We start from the raw sequence: 23,374 nt of genomic DNA, 5'->3' as shown, positions 1-23,374 counted from the left end.
CACACACACACACACACACACACACACACACACACACACACACACACTGCTGAGTCACCTGTCCGCCTCGTAACCTCTCATTCCTATGAGTTTTTAAAGCAGACAGAAAGAGTTGCAGGTTACCTTTTATTATCGCCCGATGCCAAAGCCGAAAGGGCCTGTGTGCGTTGTGCATGCATTTGTTTGTCTATGTTCGCAAAACATCTCATGAAGCACTGGATCGATGTTCATTCATTCATTCGACCTTTATTTATACAAGTTAGTCAATGAAGCTCACAGAAAGTAACTGTGACATCTGCAACTGTTTACATTTAGGAGTCAGCCTGATTCAAGATGGCCACCATAGCTAAGCTTCCTTAGCAAACAAATAAATGGCTGTAACTCCGTTTTACAGATATTAAGGTAGAATTTGGTGTCATACCTTAGTCATTTACACCTGCTCCAGTGTAAGATCACAAGAAGGATCATATTACTGCATACAATTTCACATAATGTTATTTTTAATGCTTGACCAAAACAGCTATAACTTTTGTCTTTTCTCAGCATGAAACAATTTTATTTTCTGGCATAAAAAGCCTTTACAATTCATAGAATTTTTGATCTGATCAATGACTTTATTACTGTTATTTGTCTTGGAGGACACATTTACAGTTATAGAGGCATGCTACAAATTTATACCCAACTTTTGCATAGTTTGGGGGTCACATGTCATATAGTCTTTAAAAAAGTTTTAGTCTTAGTTTTGTTTGAATCTGAACGAGGGATGCTTGATTTTTGTTGTGCTTTGAATCCCATAAAGAAATTTAATGTGTCTCTTGCAAAAAAAAACAAATTGTATAGATGGAGATTTTTTTTTTATGAAACATTTCAAAATCCATTTGTTTAGAACAAACAAACACACATGCTGTTATGTCAGTCTAATGTATAAATTGATTTTAAAAAGTCTGCTCTTTAAAGCTTTTGTCATTTCATTTTCCTTTACATATGGCATGTTGCATAAATAACTCATTTTCTTTCTTGTATGCAATCCTTATTTTTTAATGTATACATTTATTTTATGAGTTGAAACATCTTGTACCAGCTACAAGATGTTTGCCTTTGCAGAAAAAGACAAAACAGAGGTAGAGGAGTTCAATATAGAGCAAAATAGATGTAATGTAGTGTCAAAATTGTCCTGTTTAATTTCCTCATCTTGTACATACTGATACTAAATATAACGTATTACTCATCAACAACAATTTACACAATATTTAACCTGACTTGACAGCTTAGACTGAAACCTGCTCCACTATTCCTCCCGAGGTCCCCCTAGAAACTAAAATCTTATATCTTTCAGGGATCTCAGACCCTCAGCTGTATTATCTTGTCCTTCATTTTATCCTCCTTGTCTGGCTTCTTGGCTCATTTCTGTTGGCGGCGGGAACGTTTGTCCCAGCGTGCAGCTCAGCAGCACGGTGCAGTGTGCTCAGTGCAGGCTCAAGTCACCACCACATGTTGTGAACCATTTGAGATGATCCTTTCTGGAGAACAGCTGTAAAGATGTTTTATTCTGAAAGGCAAAAAATAAATAAAAATCTGATTTTAACAGATAGTTCAAAGCTTTTTAAATGGGATTCAGTGGAAATTTTTATGAACAATTAATAGTTTGACCTCTTGTACAGGTACATCTCCAAAAATTTGACTATCATGAAAGATTTCAATTAATTTTGTCAGTCATTTCAGAAAGTGAAATCAAACTAAATCAGCACCATCAAATCAAAGACACAAAGAAATACAGAACATTGTGAAATCAGAAGCTCTGTTGTTGAAACTGTAAAACACAGCAAGACCACTGGACCAAGATTCAAGTCTATACGGTCCATTTCCCACCACAAAAGTTAACACATACCGTCCACCTAATCTAGTTGCTGAGTTTAGTACTCTCTCCTAACATACAGTATGTGTGCTTGGTGACTTTAACATTCTTATTGACAACTCTAATAACCCACTAACTAAGCACTTCTTATCTTGTTTGGACAGTTTGGGGTTTCAAGAGCTTATTAATTTCCCCACCATTCCACCAGACTTGTTCTTTACCTCATCTCTTATTCTAGCATCATCCTTCAAAACTGTTCAACAACTGATCAACCTATCTCTGACCATCTCTTTTAACATCACATTCTCACTATCTAAAGCTAAACCATCGTGTGTCATATTTTTTTAAATATCAAGAACATTAGCATGGGCACAATAAATACTGGTAATGAAAATCTCCCCAGCACTGGCCCCAGTAAAAACACAGACTGTCTCCTTCACCCACCTTGCACCCTGGTTCACACTGGAGCGTTGCTATTTGAAGGCCAAAGGATGACAACTTGAACGTCTACAAGAAAACAGGACTCACAGTATACAAATACTGTACATGTACTTAGCCCATATTCTCCACTACAAGAATGCCCTCTCCCCTGACAAATCACAATATTACACAAATATCATTAGAACTGGTGACAGAAATGCACTTTTCTCTCTGGCAACCAAAACACTATGCACCACCGGACTTTTTGACCCCTCATATCTACTCTGTCTATAACGGTAACTCTATTATGGCATTTTTCAATAACAAGATCAACAACATCCTCCAGCATATACACAGTCACTCTGTATGCAACTTGCTCATCTCTGTCTCTCTACCCCCACCCCCCACTCCACCCTTCATTCTCAAGCTTCACATTTCCTTCACATGCTCAAGGATCCCACCTGATCAGAACATCAAAACCACTGACCAGTCATCTTGATCCCTTTCCAACAACACTTGTTAAAGTCTGTGTTCTCTCCCTTACCCCATTATAACAGAAATTGTTCATTCCTCTCTTGCCTCTGGTATTGCCCCATCATTCCTTAAAACAGGAGCAGTAACCCCTATTCTCAAGAAACCCGTATCAGAGCCCAGTGACTTCAGGAACATTCTACCCATATCCAGTCTCCCATTTCTTTCAAAAATTCTAGAAAAAAACAGTTGCTTCCCAGATCCATGCCCACCTCTGCAACAATAATCTATACCAACAATTCCAATCTGGCTTTTTCCCACTTCACTGCGCTGAAACAGCTCTTACCAAAATCACTAATCTCACAGCTGTTAGCTCTAGACTCCTCTCCATCCTCATCCTCTTCAATTTAAGTGCCACCTTTGACACCATCTCACTCACTATCCTCACTGACAGTCTTTCACATATTGGTATTTCAGACACACCCCTTAATTGGTTTAATTCATGCCTTTCCGACCTCACACAGTTTATTCAATTTAAATAATTTACCTCTCAGCCTTCCGGATAGAGGGTGAAACGTCTCTATAAAAAAAGAAACTGTCCAGACGACCTGACTGAGAATTATTGGATTTGATACCTGGATGATTGAGCATGAACTTTGTTTTCCACAAGGTTCTGTCCTCGGCCCTCTCCTTTTTGTTATTGCCTTCTTCCACTTGACAATATATTTCAGAAATACAATATTAAATTCCACTGTTATGCTGATGACACCCAACTCTATCTGTCCACCACCTACCTCCACCATCCCATCCAACTCACTCTCTTACTGTCTTTTATGATATCAGGTTCTGGTTCTCCACCAAATTTTCTTAAAATAAACAGTGACAAAATTTCTTATTATTGAAATGAATAATAAACAACTTCTTATTGGCACTAAATTCACCCTTGCAAAAACAGAAAATTTTACATTATCATTGACAGCACCTCAATGTCGTCGTCTCCCCCCCCCCCCCCCCAACCAGGTTAAAAGTCTGGATGTCATCCTAGACAACACATTATCGTTCCCATATCTGTAATATCGCTTGTTCACTCTACTTTTGTCTCTGTAATATCACTTGTCTCTGTCCACCTCTCTCACCCAACAGTACTGTGATCATGGTTCACTGGTCGCATCCAGTCTCAAAAAATGTAAAAATAAAATTTAAAAAAAGTCACAAAATCCATTCATGAATTGCAAATGGTCCAAAACTTAGCCACTCACATAATTTCCAGAACCCCTTCCACTAGTCATATAACCCCTGTCATGCATCATCTTTACTGAAAAATGCTGATAAAACCAAAGGGATGCTTTGGGTATCGGTCGGCTCGCATCTCTTTTAAGCTCCATGTGGAAAACTTGGTAAAGAAACTGAAAGTTAAATTGGGTTTCTTTTTCAGAAACAGATCCTGTCTACCTTTGAATGCCAGGAAACACCTTGTAACTGTGACTTTCCTTCCCTCCATTAATTACGGTGACATTATTTACATGAACTATCCTACAAGCACTCTGCAGATGTTGGATGCTGTCTATCATGGTGCACTAAGATTCATAACTGGCTATGATTATCGTACCCACCACTGCACCCTGTATTCACTGGTTTACTGGTCATCATTAACTTCAGGCAGACTCTCCCACTGGTACATTTTCATCTTTAAATCACTTCTTGGTCTGTTGCCTTCATACATCTCCTCCTACACGTCTCTGCATGAGTGCAGGTACAGCGTGCGCTCTCAGGACATTATTACCTGCAGTGTTCCCTCTGTGAGGACTGAACTAGGCAAAAGGGCCTTCTCCTACTCTGCTCCCGTTTCCTGGAATATCTTACAAAAAGATCTGAAGCTCTCGACCTTGACCTCTCTAAGTGGCTTTAAGAATCTGTTGGACACCTGGCAGGGTCCAATGCTGACATGTTCCTGTTTTTAGTTTTCTACATTCGCCTTATAATCTAGCTATTTTTTGTAACTTTTTTTGGCCATCTTCTTTGTACAAAAAAAAAATCTGTATGCCTTTTTATAACTGTCTATTGTTGTTGCTGTTGTCCATTGTTGTCATCTTTCTTTGTTGAAATCAGGTCTCTCCTACAAATGAGCCCTCGAGGCTCAATGGGATTTACCTGTCTAAATAAAGGTTGAATGAACTCTAGCTCCCCATTAAATTTTATATTTCCTACAAAATCCTGCTCGTCACCTTCAAAGCTGATCACAAGATAGAACTTCTCCACATTAACGCCTGCTCCTCTGACCACTATGTGCTCAAGAGCATTCAGTCACTCAGCACCCCACCACTGAAACTCTTCCCCTGGACACCAAAAATTCTCCCACAGTGTCCAATTTCAAACCCTGAATCAAAACTCTCTTCTTGAAACTGACATATTCAGTTTAACCATCTTTTCACATTACCTGTATGTATGATGCCATTATTGTTATTTTTCATTTGTTGTTTGATTCTTTTGTTTTTATTTCATATTATATTTTATTGTATGGTGTCCTTGAATGCCATGACAGGCGCCTTCAAATAAAATGTATTAATATCATTATTATTAAGATCTACATGCAAAGATGGAGCAGCCAAGACTAGTTTTGAGATATCTCGGCTGCGTTAGTGTGCCCTGAGGAAAATAAAATTAAACAAGGAGTTGACAACTTTGCACACACGAGGCAGGGAACTTCAAATACAGATCATCGCACTGTCATCTATCCTTCACGTATACCTCAGAAACATGACTTCAATACATGTGTTTATGCCCAAAAATATATTTCATTCACTGAAAAAAAAAAAAAAAAAGAAATACATGAAACAGTAATTTTATGTTGCCAGTTTGAAGCTGGTGTTACAAGATACTACAAAATATCTTCTTCTTCTTTTTTTTCATTTTTGTGAATGTTCACTATTAAAGATACAAACTTTAAATTCTCATGTCAGATATAGCTCAGCTTTGTATTCCAGTTACAATGTCTGCTTTTAACAGCTAATTAAAATTATACAGCTTTTCTAGTTAATTACAAAATTGACGTTGTCCAGAACCAAGTTTAGCTTATTGGTCCAGGCTGCAGCAACATTCCCAGGTTTTCATGTGGCTCTTTGGTAAGAATAATTTACAATTTCCCACCACTCCGTATTCTTCATGACCTGCTGTCAGAGTGAAAGTCAAGTCTAGTCTGTTTAATCAAAAAATTGATCTTTTTTCCTCAATTTTTTCAAAGATGGCACAGATTGTGTCACTGTGACCTCCCTGAGGTCATCCCTGAAAGATAAAGACATTAAATGATCAGATCTGCACTTGTGTTTGGTTTTATTGACAGTTGCTGGTGTTCGTTGTGTGTCGAAGCGTACAGTCTCACCAGATCAGGTGTGCGCTGTCTCCTTAAGGTGTTGAGATGTGGAAGCTGAACTCGGGGTTTATCTTGGTTTAAACAGTCATGGTGTTTCTCTGCTCTCAGTGGGCCGTGGCTCTTAATTCAGGATGGGGCATGTCTGCAGAGCTCCTGTCAGCATTCTTCCACCCAAAGTCCCCTCCTCATCTTCCTCTGACTCCCAATGCACATGAGAGCACTTAACTCTTCATCTTTCTCCGTTTTAAGCGTTTATCTGTTTTGTAGAAACAATTGTAGTTTTTCCAGCTGTCTATATATGTTTGATTTATTTTCCACAAAGCCTCAACGAGAAATGCTAGGACTTAGCAGAGAGAAGTAGCCGATGGAAACTTGTTTTTTTTTCTTGCTGCCATGTAAATGAGTGTTATAGGAGTTGTCAACAGTCTGTATTTTGGTACAACACCAAACTATGTAATGATAAGTTGCAGATTCACTTCTGGCGTCAATGGAGCATTAAGAAACATTTTTTAAGGATAAACTCAGAGTCACCAGGATTGTTTTTTCCACAGGGGTTTACAGTAAACTTTATCCCTAATTTGCCAGAAGTGAACACTTTTGCGGCACTGCACAGAGCATGTGCCAATCCCCCCCCCCCCCCCCCCCACACACACACATACACACACACATTCAGGTTTCCAAAGGCAGTCAACTTGAACAAGAGCTACTGTCCTGGCTTTGTCTTGTAAAACCAAGATAAATCAGCTGTTTATGTGGAAGCTGTACTTCAAGCTGTAGATATGCTCAGTCCAGTTTTTTGTTAGTTTTATTTGTATCAAGAGCCTATAAAGTAGGGGTGTCCAAAGTGCAGCACGTGGGCTATTTGCGGCCTTCGGAGTGATTTTGTGCAGCCCGCAACTGTTGTTTAAATATGGTATCCCCTTGGCCTACAGGCTCAAGTAGTTTATTTAGATGGAAACCTGTTACAAACTGAAATAATAGTGTTTTTTCTTTACATAACTCCAGATGAAAAATGTAATGTGGTGTTTAAATGTACAGTACCAACTTTATGTTCACTCCAATTTCTTATTAAAAAGGATCCCAATTCTATTTCGACTTTAATCAAAAAGTAGACGTTTAGGAAACCATTTATGTAAAAGTTGCCTCCAATAATACTGTGAGTGCTGATTGATCACATGATATGTGTTTTAAATAAAAAATAATTGGAATAAACTCTGTTTGTTAGCAAAATATCTCATGAACCACTAAACAGGTTTTACTGAAACTTTAGGAAAATAATCATTGGAGTCACACCTCCAAATAATTAACTTTTGCACTCAGCCCAGTTGAAGATGGCCACAACAACAACTATAACTCTGTCCTTTTACAGATATTGAGCAAAAATTTAGTGTGATTAGCATTATCCTCGACACTTCAATCGGAACAAGTAGCTGACTGTTATACTTTAAACTTTGACATTAACTGTTGGAATCAACCTCATACACCACTGGAAATATTTTAATGAAACTATCAGGAAGTAATCATTGAATGTACATTTACACCAAAATAATTATTGGAAACAACTGAGTTTAAGATGGCTTCCACATCTAATCAAACTTAGAATACATAAATTGCTACGTCTCAGTGACTTTTACAGAAACTGAGGTAAAATTTGATGTGGTGGTCATTCCAAACACATATTTCAAAGGCTAATAGAGCATGTGTCAAATTGCATGATGTTGTGAATCATTTTATTTTCAATTTTTGAACAAAACTGTTATAACTTTGTTATTTCTCAGCACAAGATCATCTTATTTTAAAACTACAGTATCAGGGCTGTGTGCTGAGCCCTCTGCTGTTCACTCTGCTCACGTATGATTGTGCAGCTACCCATCCAGGCTGTCATATTGTAAAGTTTGCAGATGATACAGCGGTGATGGGATGCATCACAAACAATGATGAGTCCAGCTACAGACAGGAGGTGGAACACCTGGAGAGCTGGTGCAAAGAGAATAACCTTCACATCAATGTGAAGAAGCCAAAGATGGTTGTGGACTTCAGACGGAACAAACACGCCATGGAAGTGGTTTCCAGCTACAAGTACTTGGGTGTGCACCTGAATGACAACCTCAGCTGGAGCAACAACACCACCAGCCTGATCAAGAAAAGGCATCAGAGACTCTACTTCCTCAGGCAGCTGAGACGAGCTGGTCTGGGAAGCTCAGTCCTCACCTCCTTCTACAGGTGTGCAGTGGAGAGCATCCTGTGCTCCACCATCAACGTGTGGCATGGAGGCTGCACAGCTGCAGAAAGAAAAGCTTTGCAGAGAGTGGTAAAGGCTGCACAGAAGACTGTTGGAGTCAGTCTCCCCACCATCACAGACATCTACACATCTAGATGCAGGAAGAGAGCCACTTGCATCATGAAGGACCTCACTCACCCAGCACATACTTTTTGCCCTGCTTCCTTCAGGAAGGAGGTTGAGGAGCATTAAGTGTAGAACCACTAGACTGAGGAACAGCTTCTACCCTGAAGCTGTTAGACTCATGAATCTCTAACCAGAATAATCACTGTAAAAAATCACATCATGTTGCTTCTGATCTGTTTCATGTTGATGTGTTCATTTGTTCTCATCTGCTCACACAGACCCATGTTCGTGCTGCTGTTCGGCTTATTGTTTTTGCACTACTAGTGCTTAGCGTATTTTTAGTCAACGTTTTTCTTAGTTCATACCTTAGATCTTATTCCTGTTTTTCTTTTACATTTTATACTTTTTTAATACTGGGACCCTGTGTACATAATTTCTTTCCACATCATGTACCGCATGTGATGCAAATGATAATAAAGAACCTTGAATCCTTGAATAAAAGGCAGTGGGAATACATATTCCCTTCTTAAAAATGTTTGTAATTCTGGTATTTGTTTTATTTATTAATCCACCCTTTTATCTTTTACCTGCTTCTTTTTTTTTGGGTTGCGGGGGTCACTGATGTCCATATCCAGCAGTCACTGTGTGAGAGGCAGGGGACACCCTGGACAGGTCGCAAGTCTTTCACAGGGATGCATAGGGACAGACGACCAACTTACTTATTTAACTACTCAGAACATCACTTATTAACAACAGTGATTGAGTTCAGCAAAACATTTTATGTGAAAATATAAATTTTCTGTGAAAACAAACCACCTTTTTCTAGAACAAGGATCATTGCAGATGTTTTTCAATGTGTCTTCTTTAAGGCAGCTCACTGAACTTTTTGTAACTGCAGTGAAATACCTTCGTCATCTGTTTGATGGCACTTGGCTCTACATCATAACCCAGAGGAGGTTCATGTGCAGCAGATAAAAGCACATGTTTTGGGGAATATCCTGGGAACTTTTCCTAAATGAGCTAATTTGACATCCAGCAGAGTTGAGGCTCGCCCCGTTCTTCTCCCAGCAATTGCTGCCTGAGCTTGACGCAGACGTCACTGACATAAAAGAAAAGTCAAGCCAACAAACAAACATTTTCAATCTCCTGTAGCCTTTAAGAGTTCAAGCCTGATGACTGTTTAAAAAAAAATTATTAGGATGGATGTCTGAGTAAGACAGAATGAAAGCAGAACAAGATCAGATAAAGAGGATACTGACAGACAGGAAGGAGCTACTGAAGGTGTTTGAAGGTTCATAAATATCAGGAACACCAGAAACTGATTTCTTTTTGTCATTTCACATGTTCATCCATCATACAGAACTTTTACTGCTGCACACTACATGTTTACATGACCACTGGCTGACCACAGAAACATAACTTTTAGTTTTTTTTGTCACCATCCAGTCATTAATTGTGTTTAAATCTAAGGGCAAAAATATGTTTGTCAGGTTCAGTGTCCCTCAACTTCCCTGTTTACGTAAAATCAAACTTTCTGGACTCCTGCTGTGACCACTTGAGATTTCAAAATGCTTGGAGAACGTTTCAGTTTACTAAAATGGAAAACTGCATGACTAGACAAGGTCAAATAGAAAATGTCTGGTTCTGAAAAAGTACTTTTTTATTGTCACCTGTAATTTGACCCACTGCGATGTATGGCAAGCAACGTTTACAATACAGAAGATGGGAAAAGGCCATAGAAGTGTTTTGAACACAAAAAGGGTATAATTTTTTGTGATTTTCTGAAGTTTTTGAGGAGTTTCTATTTGTCTCTTTGTCTGTGCAGATATTGATGAATGCTCTTTCGACCGAGCTTGCGACCACTTTTGTGTCAACTCTGCCGGCAGTTTCCAGTGTCTTTGTCGTAAAGGCTACGTCCTGTATGGCCTGGCACACTGTGGAGGTGAGGCTTTGTGTGGGGATGAATCTAAAGTCTGTTGTTCTGTGTTTGTGTCTCACATGGTTTGTCCAATCTCAGGTTCTTTTTTGGGTAAAGCAGGAAAAATGGTTCACACAGAACACAGCTGAGGGAATGGCACCTTATTTTTCTGCTAACTTTACATAGATAGGGAGTAACAGAACGTTTAAGCCACGGTTTGGTGCATACCTTAGTAAGGGGGTCATAATTTGGAACATGTTTGGTTCAACAGGAAAAATGAAAATGAAACAAATGTCAACTAATGCAAAGTTGTTACTAAAACAGGCAGAAGCAGTTACTAACGGGGCCTGAGTGGGACTCATTTTCAGTCCTGGAGTTTCAGCCTCAGAGTGGCCCACTTTAGATCACAACCTATTATTATTAAAATCATGTAATTATAACCTTACATCAGGGGGATTCTAGAATATACCCTTTATGGGTGATTAGCCCCCAGTGCTGACAATGGCTCTTGGCTTGAACAATGAGGTGACTATTGGCGTCAGAAGCATTTTTAATGTGGAGGGGGAGGACACACTGGTGGTGGGGTCTGGGGAGTTCCTCTCCCAGAACATTTTGAATGAAGAAGATGCCATTTCCTGCATTCTGGTGTATTTTAACAGGTTGTTTAACATCTAGTTTTACCTACATAAGTAAACACTTGATTCAGTAACCGTTTTAGAGTTAATGGTACAACAAGAAGTAGCCTGACCAACAGTTCTCCTTGTGTGGACAGAGCACGCTCCGCTTCTGTCATGCATCTTAGTCACAGTCTAAGAAACATAGTGTAACCTCAAGTTAACTTTTAGGGGAAAAAAATCACTAGCTAGTATGAAACAATAATAATAATCACTCCTTCTTACCAATGGCCTAGCATAAAGCGATATGATCATCATCCATCGTGTTTATTAGTGACTTAAAATACCTTATTGAAACTCCAGTAGTGGGTTAAGTCTATTGTAACGTGACCCAGTTGTACGGTCAACAGACAAACATGTAGCATTACCACAGTATGAACAACATTCAAGAATTGTTTCTATAAGAACAATATCAAATATTTTACGTGAATGGTAAGATCGCACCGCTCACGAGGATATGTAACCCAGGGCGAGCTAACCTCGGACACCTTGTAAATACAAAATAAAAAATGAAACACTCAATTTAGTTTCTCAGCGCTAATGGAGGAAAATGCCACTTTGTGTCAGAAACATTGAATAAATGCACAAACAATCCATACCCCCCTCATTCCTGCATTATGTGATGTGAAGTGTTTAGATGTCTCTGCTTCCTCGCTGTCGTGGCTGTTTGCAAAATGCACCTCAGTTCATTTGTGAGCCTTAATTTGTGAGATGGTGATCACATCTTATTAACGTAATGGGCTTATACCTTTATGTACTCATTCAAAACATCGTTACTGAGAGAGTTCAGTATGAACACGTGTGCCATCACACAATGTTCCTTCTAATTTTTCATGTGTCTGAGCTAACACACAAGCTTCCTGAGCACTCTGAGGACCACTGTGAGCAGTATCAGATGTTCATGCTGTGGCCACACACCAGTATCATACCTGTTCAAAAACTGGGATCATAGCAAGTTACATGGCTTATTAAAATAATCAAATTACAGCAGCAATTTCCATTTGTTTACTTTTAATGGAAGTGATTTGGCTCATTTTTAAAATGAAAAAGACAATAATCTTGTTATTTATGAGATGTGTAGTATGTTATATGTGAGAGTCCTGCTTTGGCCATGGGAAGAGTTCTGTTTTTGGTCTGGGTGAGGGTCCAGTTGTGGCCTGGGAGATGGTCCTGCTCTGGAAGAAATGAGACCTATACACCTTTCAGCCATAGGCGTTGCAACCATTATATGTGAAGGGGACATGTCCACCCCACATTCATAAAATGCTCATTTGGACCCCCCCCCCCCCCCCCACACACACACACACACTTTTACTGTGTCATTACGAGTCATTACGGGCTATAAACGGGCACGCAACCTGTTGTGTGTCATCATTGCCGCTGCTGTCTGTGTGAGCCTCAGTGAGGCGGATACCTGAGCGAGCGGCATGGACCTGAACCAAGTCTTTGGTCCTCGGCGGTCACTGAGTGGATCAGGCCACCGGGAAATGTCCCGGTGCAGGTGCTCGCGATGGCCAGTCCGCCACTGCGCAGCAGATTTTCTTGTGCACAGAGAATGTGCGAGCAGTGTGCGATTGCGCAGGCGCGCAGCTTAGAGGGAACATTGCCGTCACACCCCTATAACATATATTTTTACTCCACAGAAAATACTTACTGCCTCTGTCAGCCATGCTTTAATCTGATATTAGCCCATGTGAATAAAATGATCAGTCATCTAATTTGGTCTGAACAGCCTTTGCTATTTTTGAAGGATTAGCGTTAAATTTTCAACATGCAGGTGCGTCTTGACAACTTTTATGATTATCTCACTTTCCATACTTAGTAATGAGTTTACATCTATGTCTTTCAGTGCCAAGCTGTTATATGGAGAAATTTATTTACCCCTCAGGATGACTATGATTAAACAAAAATACCAAATATCTTCAAAGCTAGTCTCCATCACATTCAAACTGTTTTCATTTTGTGCTAATTACCACATGCTAGTATCTACTGTATATGTAAAGATGGAGCGTTGAGAACATTATCCCTGTTGAATGTCTTCATGCTCCCATTCTGATGTTACCATGTTTTTAAAGCACCCCTCTGTTTAAGTCAAACCTGAAGGAAGTGTTGGAAAAGCTGCAGAGTGGATGATCAAAACTATCCTCAGTTCTGGAAATCAACACAGACAGCTTCAGACGCCACACTGCACACATTTTAGGGCGGCTGTGGCTGAGTGGTTAGAGCAGTCGTCCTCCAATGCGAGAGTTGGGGGTTCGAATCCACCAGTAGTCACATGCTGAAGTGTCCCTGGGCAAGACACTGAACCCATCATAGCCTCTGATGTGTGTCCCATCAGTGTATGAATGTGATCTAAAAGCACTGATTAGTCTCTTTAGAATGATTTGTTCAATTAGCTTTGTAGAGATCTAGTAGAGTGCTGTTTGAATGGGTAAATGAGGACACAGATTGTAGTGTAAATCGCTTTGAGTATCTTGAAATAAGATAGAAAGGCGCTATATAAGTACAGTCCATTTACCATTTCAGGCAGGTTTTATGCCTCTTTTGCACCACCCCTACTCAGCCCCAACTCTGCTCAGATCAGCCTGATTTCCACCACACTTCTGGACCGGTTCTGGAGGTGGGTCCAGAATCCAAAATCCTGCTAATTAACTTTAGTTCTCTGAGTGAGAGTTCTGCGATGAGTTAAACTTAAAGCAGTCTGCTCCCCAGATCAATAATGTTAAATTATTATTTTTAAATATGAATGTTTCTGTTAACTTATTTTGTATATGAATATTTCTGTTCAGTGCCCTGAGACAACTTCTGTTGTGACTTGGTGCTATATAAACTGAATTAAATCTGATGAACCAGATTCTACAAACACGTTTATATTTCAAATTATATTATAGTTAAAATTCTATATTTTTCTTCATCATTTGACATATTTGCACTCATTGTGTCTACTTTTATTGTTCAATTTAGATATGTGGTTTTGTTTCTTGTATACAGATTTTATTTTAGCTTTGATTTAAAGTGTAATTCTTGTTTTGTGATTTGTACATCTGTGGGTTAGAATAAAGTTGAACCAAAAGCTGTGTCTCTTCTTTAAACGTGTTTGAGGGAAAGATTCCTGAGAGTGTCAAGTGTCAGCTTCTAAGATTCGTAAACTTAGCCGAAGAACAAGAAAGTTTAAAAGGTTTATTAATTTGCAGCTGCTGGTGGGAGTCAGGATCCAGAGGCAGGAACAAAACTGCAAAGATATGAATGTTAGTGGCTTGTGGGTTTTTAGGGGATTGTTTGTCGATAACAGTCACTAACCTTCTCAGGCAGGCATGGTGATTTACACCTGTCAAAGCTTGTGTGGATGATGTCACCGTAGCTGGTGGAGACACAGCTGCAGAGGTACGCTGCAATGGCAATGATTAAGGGTGGGGGGTGGGGGGGTAATCCAAAGATGATAATAATAATAATGTCATCACAATGTCAGCACTGTATGTTTCCATACAATGGCGAAATTAGTCTCTGCATTTAACCCATCCACCACCAGGTGGTGCAGTGAGCAGCTATTGAAAGCGCCCGGGGGGCATTTTGGGGATGAGGTGTGCTGCCCAGAGACGCCACGTGATGTGCAGTGACTGGGGATCTTGGGATCATTTAGGAGAGGCACAGGTCTTTAAGAGAGGTAGAGGTCTTTAAACAGGTCCAAAGGGTGATCCAAAATCCAGAGTCCAGGGGCCAGAAGCAAAGGTCATCACCAGGATCAGAGGAGCAGAACGAGGGCAGACAAGAGGCAGGCAAAGAGGCAAATCCAGAAAGCAGGCTTGGGGTCAAGACAGGAGTTTCAGACAAGATAAATGAAGCGCTGGACATCTACAACCAAAAGGATTAGATAATCTGGCAAGGAGCATTCTTCTTCTTCTTCTTTGATTTTCTTGGCGGTTGGCAAACAGCTTGTTAGTGTGCATTACCGCCACCTTCTGAATTGGAGTGTGAACCAGAATTAAACCCTAACCTATATTCTCCTGAAAAGTTCTGATTTTACAAGAAAATGAAAAAAGGCCCTATTTAAAATGTGATTTGAATTTAAGCAAAGCAACTCAACTAAATTAAATTGTACTTTTTGCTCATGAAATCGATTTTGAAGAATAATTTTGTGATATTTTATACAATCTATAAGTACTTTGTACATGTTCTACTGTCTCTTGTGATTGGCCACATTCACAAACTCCTGTAGGATGTTTTCCTATTCTTTTTAGATTTGAATTTAAATATGTATGACCAAATTAAGTCTTGATAAAATATCCTCTTCCCTCCTCCTCCTTGATGTTTCCCTCATCCTACCCACACTTTTTTCAATAGAATAAAAATGTCTCCCTTTCTGCTCCTTGTTTCATTCCTCCTGCCATTTCTTATTCATTTCTTCCTTTACAATAGATTTTATTTCTGATTTGCTGCATGAGACTGATAAGGACATTTCTATCTTTTTAGTGGCTACTTTAGCAAATTTATCTGCAAGTTCATTACCTAAAACCCCTATATGAGCCAGGACCCAAATTAATCTTTCTAAAACTCCTGAATCTTTAATTCTATAGCGTTTGTAAAATTTCTAATATAACATTGTGCCTTGATTGAGAATGAGCTAGTTTTATACTGCAGATTACACTACTGGAGTTTGTAGCAATTAATATAGATCGAGACTTAATACTTTCAACCCACCTTAATGCTAATAAGATAGCTATTAATTCAACAGTAAATACAGATAATTTATCACTGATCCTTTGATTAGACATGTAACCTATTTCAGGTTCAATAAAAGCAACTCCTACCCTATGTCCAATTTTTGAAGCATGAGTATAAATGTTTTGATATTCAGAGTATTTACATTGTAAATGAGTTTCAACATCAAGCTCATTGAGTATGGCAAGGAGCAGTGAAACAAGAGTTGTTAAATAGGGCAGACAACAGGTGCAGCACATGGGACTGATGGAGCTGTAGGTGAAGTGGGTGTGGCTGAGAGGCAGAGCTTGAGTGGAACATGACTGAGCAGAAATGAGACATGAAGGAGGCAGAAACATAACAGAGAGATCCAATAATTTTGTCTTTTTTATGATTTTTCAGCTGAGTTAACTTTAATTAACAGATTATTTAATAAAGTCAAAGTGAAAACAAGATTTCATAATTAAACCTGCACCGTTTATTTATTTTTATTCTTCACTCATGAAAAAAAAATACATTTTGTTTTTATACATAAAATATATAAATATATATATATAAAAAAAAATTCCATCCTCCATCTAAAAGACTCCCAGTTCTCCCGCCTGCCAGGGCTCAGAATCCGGCCTTTGTGAGCAGGCGAGACCGGGGCTCGGAGTCCGGCCTCGCGTGCTTCAACAGGTTGGCAGCTCGTATGATCCTCCGCAGTGACACCACTTGCTCGAAATTTGTCATCGATCACCAAACACAAAAAATGCCTGTACTTCAGTAAACACGGTGTTGTCATTATTGTTTTTAAAATCTTAAAAATAGATCCAGCCGCTGCTCCGCATTCCGAGAAATTGCAAATGGCGCATCGGTGAAAAGTTTCGGATGTCCAGTGACTCCTCCCCCTGACCAATCAGTGTCCTGCATTCACGTTTCAGTCCGGAGTCAGCTCGCTCAGTCCCACCAGAGAAGCAGGGACAAAAAAGGTCCTGAATCAGCCTCGAATCAGCTAAAACTCAGCTAAAAAGTACTGGTGCAAAAGGGTTCTTTCCGTGGCGGGCTGAGCAGAGTTGGGTCTGAGTAGGAGCGGTGCAAAAGGGGCATTAGAGACCGCTGAGCTCAGGCTGATGGCCAGTTTGCAACTGCACAGAATAGATTTTCTTGTGCGCAGAGAATGTGAGCAGTGCGCGATTGCACAGTTTAGAGGGAACATTGGTATAGTAATGGATTAATCTGCATTATGTAATATTAACGAGTTTATCATTTGAGATTAATCACATGCGTTGACAGCCCAAATAAAAATAAAAATATAAAAATAACTTTTTTGGATTGTTCTACCTGGATTATTGAACATGCATCAGGATAATAATCCAGGTAGAAAATCCAACAAAGTTGGAGGAGTGGTGGTTTTGGGGGAGTGGTGGCGCAGAGGTTAGAAGATGGGCTTGTGATCGGAAAGTCGCAGGTTCAACTCCCGGTACTGTCAACATCAAAATGTGGGTGGAAAAGGTGGAACACCCACGCCTCCCTCCACCCTCATTCGCCCCACTCTGGGCCCTCGATCAAGGCCCTTAACCCCCACCATCTGCTCCCTAAACAGGTCTCTCTTGAAAATGAGTTCTCGTGACTCAATGAGACTACCTGGATAAATAAAGGGTAAATGAAAAAGTTCAGTCAGGTCATCAGGACATGCATGCATCAGGATGTCATCAGGACAGTTTCTTTTTTTCTTTCTTTTTTTGAGACATTTCATCCTTCATCCAAAGGACTTCATCAGCCTGAGGAGCCACAACAAACTCAGTTCCACAAGCAGGAAACCCACATAGTAGACCAACCAGTTTTCTGGTGATGAGAGCATCGAAGTCCTTGAAGAAACCGTCCTGATGACCTGAATGAACTTTGTTGGATATAGTGGCTGTAGTTGCAGCTAAATTTTCTCACTTCCCTTATACTCTAAACTTTATTTGAGTGTTCTGTTTGTGTGTCAGCCATCCAGCAGAGGCTGAAGAAGTCACAGACATTATCTTTATCAGCTCACATTTAACATGAAAGGGAATGTCTGAATAGGGCTGTTATTCATCCATTTAAAAGCTCAATCTGTCAGATTACAGTATATGCCAGATTTACTCGCTGCTATCATACATTCTGGTAAAGTGACTGCAGTGGTTCAGTCGTGCGTTGAGTCCAATATTGTGCAAAACTGATAAATGTCATAAATTTAATTGCTTCTTTGCAACTTTTGCACTAAACTGATCCGGGTATTTATTCAGATATAATCTCTTTCTGTTGCTGTCAGATTAATAAAACAAAGTGAACATCTGAATGGAAATATAGTCATTTCTAGTCTGCTGGAAGTCTTGGGAGGATGTGATTCATAACTACACAATAGACTTTTACCAATATCTGCAATTAATTTTCAAATTGTCACACATTTTATTTTGTTTATAAGATTAAATCTATTTTTTTTAGGATGTGTTTAGTCAGATTTTTCACTATTGAACATTTATAAGTAGTCCAGTTTGTTCGCTATAAATTGTGCACGCAGGAGAATTAATGTTTTATTAGGCAGAATGATACAAAATATGCACCAAGCTGTTATCTGTAACATTACAGGAGACATTTACTACTGACATGTAATGTTCTTTAGAAAACTGAACAAGGCTTGTGCTGAATTTTTATTTGAGCCTTTTTATAAAAGTTCAGCAATAAACATTGTTTCCCAGTTTTTCTGTAAATGCTCACATGTACACCCACTGATAACAAATTTTACCTCGCGGTCCCTCCCACAACGAAGCCAACGCATTCAATTTTGTACATAATTTGTGAAGTAAAAAATGTATCATCAAATATCTTGACAAGAAATTCAGGTAACATGTAATTTATATGCTAAACCACCCGAAGACTGACATCTAAGATTCAACAGCTGCCTGCCTGAAAGCTACAGATTTAATTGGCAAAATAGGTTTGTTTCATCTCACTTTGTGATTTTAAAGCAGCAGCTGCATTTGAGGACAAACTGAAATGTATCTAAATGCTTTTGATAGTTCACCTATCACATCGCAGCTTTTCGTCTCAGCAAGTTGATCTTCTAATGGGCTGAAATGAGCTGTAACAGGTGGCTGCCTGGAAGGCAGGAAATCAATCTTATTCTGAAGAACATATGCTACGTTTGGCAGCGAGATAAAGTGCAGACAGTGTGTGTGCTGTACTTAATGGACAAAAAAAAAAAAAAAAGAAATATAATACAGAGGAAATTCTGGTCCTGCAGGGGTGGTGGATGTCGATTAGAAATTAGCAGGAGGCCTCGGCACTCGAGCAGAAATAACCTTTATTGTCAAGAGGAGTTGTGTAAGGATGCAGCACATCTGCAAAAAAAGGCTCGCTGCAGCACAATATGACGTGGTGCCATATTTTGACGTTTCCATCACCACTGGCATGTGCTGCAGCTCAGGCTTCATGTATATTTGCAGTAATTTCTTCTTTTTTAGGTAGATGGTTTCTGCTGATCAGGAAGTGCAGCAGACTGAGAATGAAGAATTATCAGATTGTTGTGAGAGATATGATTTGGCTTCATGAAATTCTCCACCTTTTTGCCTGCATGTCCACTGTCAGACACTATAAATTGTGAAAGATACTTTGAAGTCTTAAAAAAAAAAAAACGTTCTACTTTAAATCTTAAAAAATTATGTCATGTCCTCTGAACGGATTCTTCCTGTTGAAACGTTTCGTCTTTTACCCAAAAGACGTTGTCAGTCTGAGGAGTTTTATAAACAGTACTTTCTCGTGGTGGATCAACCAGTTTGCTGCTGACAGCCAAAACCAGCTGTTCACATGATCAAGGACCATCAGCTTAACGACCGATTGTTAGCACCCTGATGGCTGTTTGCTATTCTGCCTTGAAAAATAAATAAAACTTATACTTGATACATAAACTCACTTTAACAGGTCTCTCTTGTAAATGAGTCCTAGAGGCTCAATGGGAACTGACCTTTATAAATAAAGGTTGAATGAAAAAGTCACAGAGGGCTGAGTGATACTAGCAATCACAGCATTGTAAGAGGGGGACAGTTGAACACGGAGGCCTCCACCCCTGTTTAATGATGGACGGTTTCTTTTCACAAAGATGGCCTCCTTTACTCCTCTCTCAAACCATCGTTCCTCTCTGTCCAGGATGTGAACATCTTCATCCCTGAAAGAGTGACCGCTGGCCTGGAGATGAGTGTAGACCGCAGAGTCCTGGCCTGATGATGTTGCCCTTCTGTGCTGGGCCATCCTTTTGGCCAGTGGCTGTTTAGTTTCCCTGATGTAGGACTGACCACAGCCCTCCTGACACTGAACAGCATACACAACATTACTCTGTTTGTGCCGGGGGACTGGATCTTTGGGATGAACCAGTCTTTGCCGTATTGTATTTTGGGGTTTAAAAGCCACTGGGACGTTACGTTTAGAAAATAACTACCGTAATTTCCGTCGTACACGTCGCTCTGCCGTATAAGTTGCATCAGTCCATATTGGTCTAATAAAGTGGAAAAATCCATAAATATGTCACTTCGCCATATACATCGCATCTATTACACGTCACCGCTGACTTTTCGTGCTTGTTATGCGTCATCACTGACAACCCCGAAATTGGGACCAGTGTTGTGCCAAAAATTGATGGGCTGCCAAATGGCGGCTGTGGGAGCGTGCACGGGAGGACTTTAACAAGAATTTAACAAGATTAACACTTAAAAACAATTATTTGTTTGCTCAAAATTATTTTAAATGTTGGTCTCAGTCTAACGTTTGCTTAATAAATGCACTTTGATGGTCAAATCAGCTGTATTTCAAAACCCGATACGCGGAAGTAAACGCATGCATGCGACGAGTGGCTGTACAAAATTTAACAAGATAAACACCTAAATAATTATTTGTTTGCTTGAAATTATAGCAAAGATGAGCCTCAGTCTAACGTTTGCTTAATAAATGCACTTTAATGGTCAAATTAGCTGCATTTCGCCGGGACGGTGCAGCTGGTTTGACGGTTCCAAGCAACGAGCAGAATGAAGGTGGGGAGAAGATGGCAGACCGATTGAGTCATTAATAGCTCTCAGTCATCCAGGACATGGTAAATACAAAAAAATTCAAGAAAAAAACAATAACGTATAAAGTAAAGTATAAAAAATAAAGTATAAAAAATAAAGTCCAGTTGTTTTTTCTTGAACTTTTTTGAAGTTGTCATTATAGCTACGCTTACCTATTACACGATACAACAGCATGCCATATATCTATTACTACTCTGCTGCCATCAAGTGGCTGAAAGTGGTACTGCTCTCTCTCTCTTTTTTTTTTTTTTTGGTCAGTATAAATGAAAACGGTCATATCTCAGCCAAAAATTGGTTTATAAATATGGGAAAAAAAAACATAAATATGTTGCTTCAGCCTATAAGTCGCAGGGCATGTAAATTATGCAAAAAACTTTGCACTATGCAAAAAAAAAAAAAAAAAATTCTACTTAGATTATTGAGCATGCATCAGGATGTTACACAGTAAAGTTTTACAAACTGACTGGACAGTTCAAAACATCATAACAAACCAGTAATAACTGATCAAATGAGACTGAGCATGAAAGGCTGCGGCCGTGCCAGAAACTGCAAAAAGAAAAAAAGTTACTTTTTATTTAATTTCACCTGCTATATTTATTTGTGGAGTTGCACACAATGCTCTATTTGAACCAGGTTTAATAGGTTCATGGGAATCCATTGTACACACAGGTAGCTGTATTAGCTGTCAGCTCGGAGAATAAATGCACCAGAATTGGATCGGTGAGGCTTTTACTCGTCTGATGGACGGTGATCAGGCCACTCGGAGCTGCTGAGAGGACTGAAGATGGTCTGGCGTAAATGGCTCTCCGTACCATTGTTGAGTGAGCTGGTGATGAATGATTTCCCCTCGCCTTTCAGCAGCGCTGTCAGAACTGTTAGATAACCCCGGAGATTTATGACGCTCCCATGTTGTACTTTCTTCACTCCATGCCACAACTAAGGTTATGTTATTTCCCGGTGCAGTTTATCAGCTGAAATATAGCTGCCGAACAGGCCAGAGAGACGCGTTCAGCGTTTAACAATGGAGTTGCCCTTAACAAACCCAATTAGGTCAGTGACCTGGTGTCAAGCATTGAGTCAACATTCCTCCTGAGTGAGAAGATATGCAGCCAAGTTCCCACAGTCCAAACAAAACCTCCAACTTACTTTTACTTATCTGATAAGAAAATAGAGCAGCTGTGACTAAATACTTTCAGATGGTTTCTTTATTTATTTACGTCATTTAATTTTTAGCTATTAATTGATTTTTATATGTTTAAATAGATTCTGTAGTGGGGAGGCACAGTGGCACTGTTAGTAGAGCTGTTGCCTCTCAGTGAGAAGGTCGTTGGATCAAATCCCAGCCGGGGTTCTTTCTAGGTGGTTTGCATGTTCTCTCCCTGCATGCGTGGTTTTTCTCCGGGTGCTCCGTTTTCCTCCCACAGACCAAAAACATGCATGTTAGGCTGATGGGCAACTAAAATGGTCCCTAGGTGCGAGTGAGAGAGTGACAGGTTGTTTGTCTCATTTGTCTGTGTCCATGTGATGGACTGGAGACCTGTCCAGGGTGTCCCCCCCTCTCACACAGTGACTGATGGATATGGGCACCAATCAATCTTTAAAATTTCATAGTGACAAGTGTAAATGGCAGCAGCTAACGGTGGCACTTTCAGTGGATCTAGAAGAAACCCCACATGAATTTCACATGAGGAAATCAGGTTTCCACATGTGAAAACATGTTGAATTAACATGCGACATATGTGAAACAATATATTTTGTACATTTCCTGTGTAGAACTTTAAACAAAGACATGATACGTTCCACATGTGGAAAATCCCATGGTTTCACCTCTAAAAATGTATTATATTAACGTGTGAAACATGTTTTGTTCATGTTTTACATGTAACTTTCAAGCACTTTAACGTGTTTATGTAATCAGTGGGGAAAACTTTGTAAATTCATGTGTTTTCTGTAAGGTGTGCACTATGAAACAACAAGCTGTATGTCACTTGTCACACAGGGATTTGAATAATGAATGTTTGTAGTTTTCGAGAAGTGGTTTTTTCTGGACTGGAATTAAACAGAGAATGCAAGTAAACAATGTTTTTGGTGCAAGATATTCACGTGGGTAGGAGTGACACTGTGGAGAAGAACAGTTTTTTCTTTCCTTGTCTGAGGCAGTGCAGAGTGATCCTGGTGAACAGTGTTGCCAGATTGGGCAATTTTCATTCTGATTTTGCTGGGAACTCTGGGAAGATTTTTTGTTGAGTTGTGTTTTGCCACATATTGTTAAATTATCTTGGCTTGTACTGATGTGCGTTCATGTTCAAACAGTAAATATACTGTAACAATATATTGATTGGGTGGTTTTTTGTGTGATGTGGTGGTTTTAAACAGATTTTTGGGCTGGAAAACCTCGACTCTTTCTGGCAACACTGCTGGCAAGCCACCAGGCACAAAGGTGGAGCTACAGGGTTTATGGTGCTACCATAGATTATTCTTCAAACACGCCAATCATTTGAAGAAACTATACTTTTAAGCAAGAAAAAAGCTTTCTTCAAATAATAGAGTAT

General features: G+C 39.6%; 1 protein-coding gene across 1 annotated transcript in view; it reads left to right on the top strand.

The window, feature by feature from the left end:
* The window catches only part of scube3 (signal peptide, CUB domain, EGF-like 3), a 163,736-nt gene that overhangs the window by 131,539 nt on the left and 8,823 nt on the right, over positions 1-23,374 (top strand). The window contains exon 9 of the mRNA XM_037684755.1: positions 10,289-10,405. Coding sequence (XP_037540683.1) covers positions 10,289-10,405 — 117 coding nt within the window. The remainder of the gene's footprint in view (positions 1-10,288; positions 10,406-23,374) is intronic.

This window comes from Nematolebias whitei, chromosome 11, assembly GCF_014905685.2.
Source record: "Nematolebias whitei isolate Nwh7 chromosome 11, NemWhi1, whole genome shotgun sequence".
Taxonomy (NCBI): Eukaryota; Metazoa; Chordata; class Actinopteri; order Cyprinodontiformes; family Rivulidae; genus Nematolebias; species Nematolebias whitei.
Note: the sequence above shows the minus strand (reverse complement) of the source record. Positions and strands in the feature narration are given on the sequence as shown.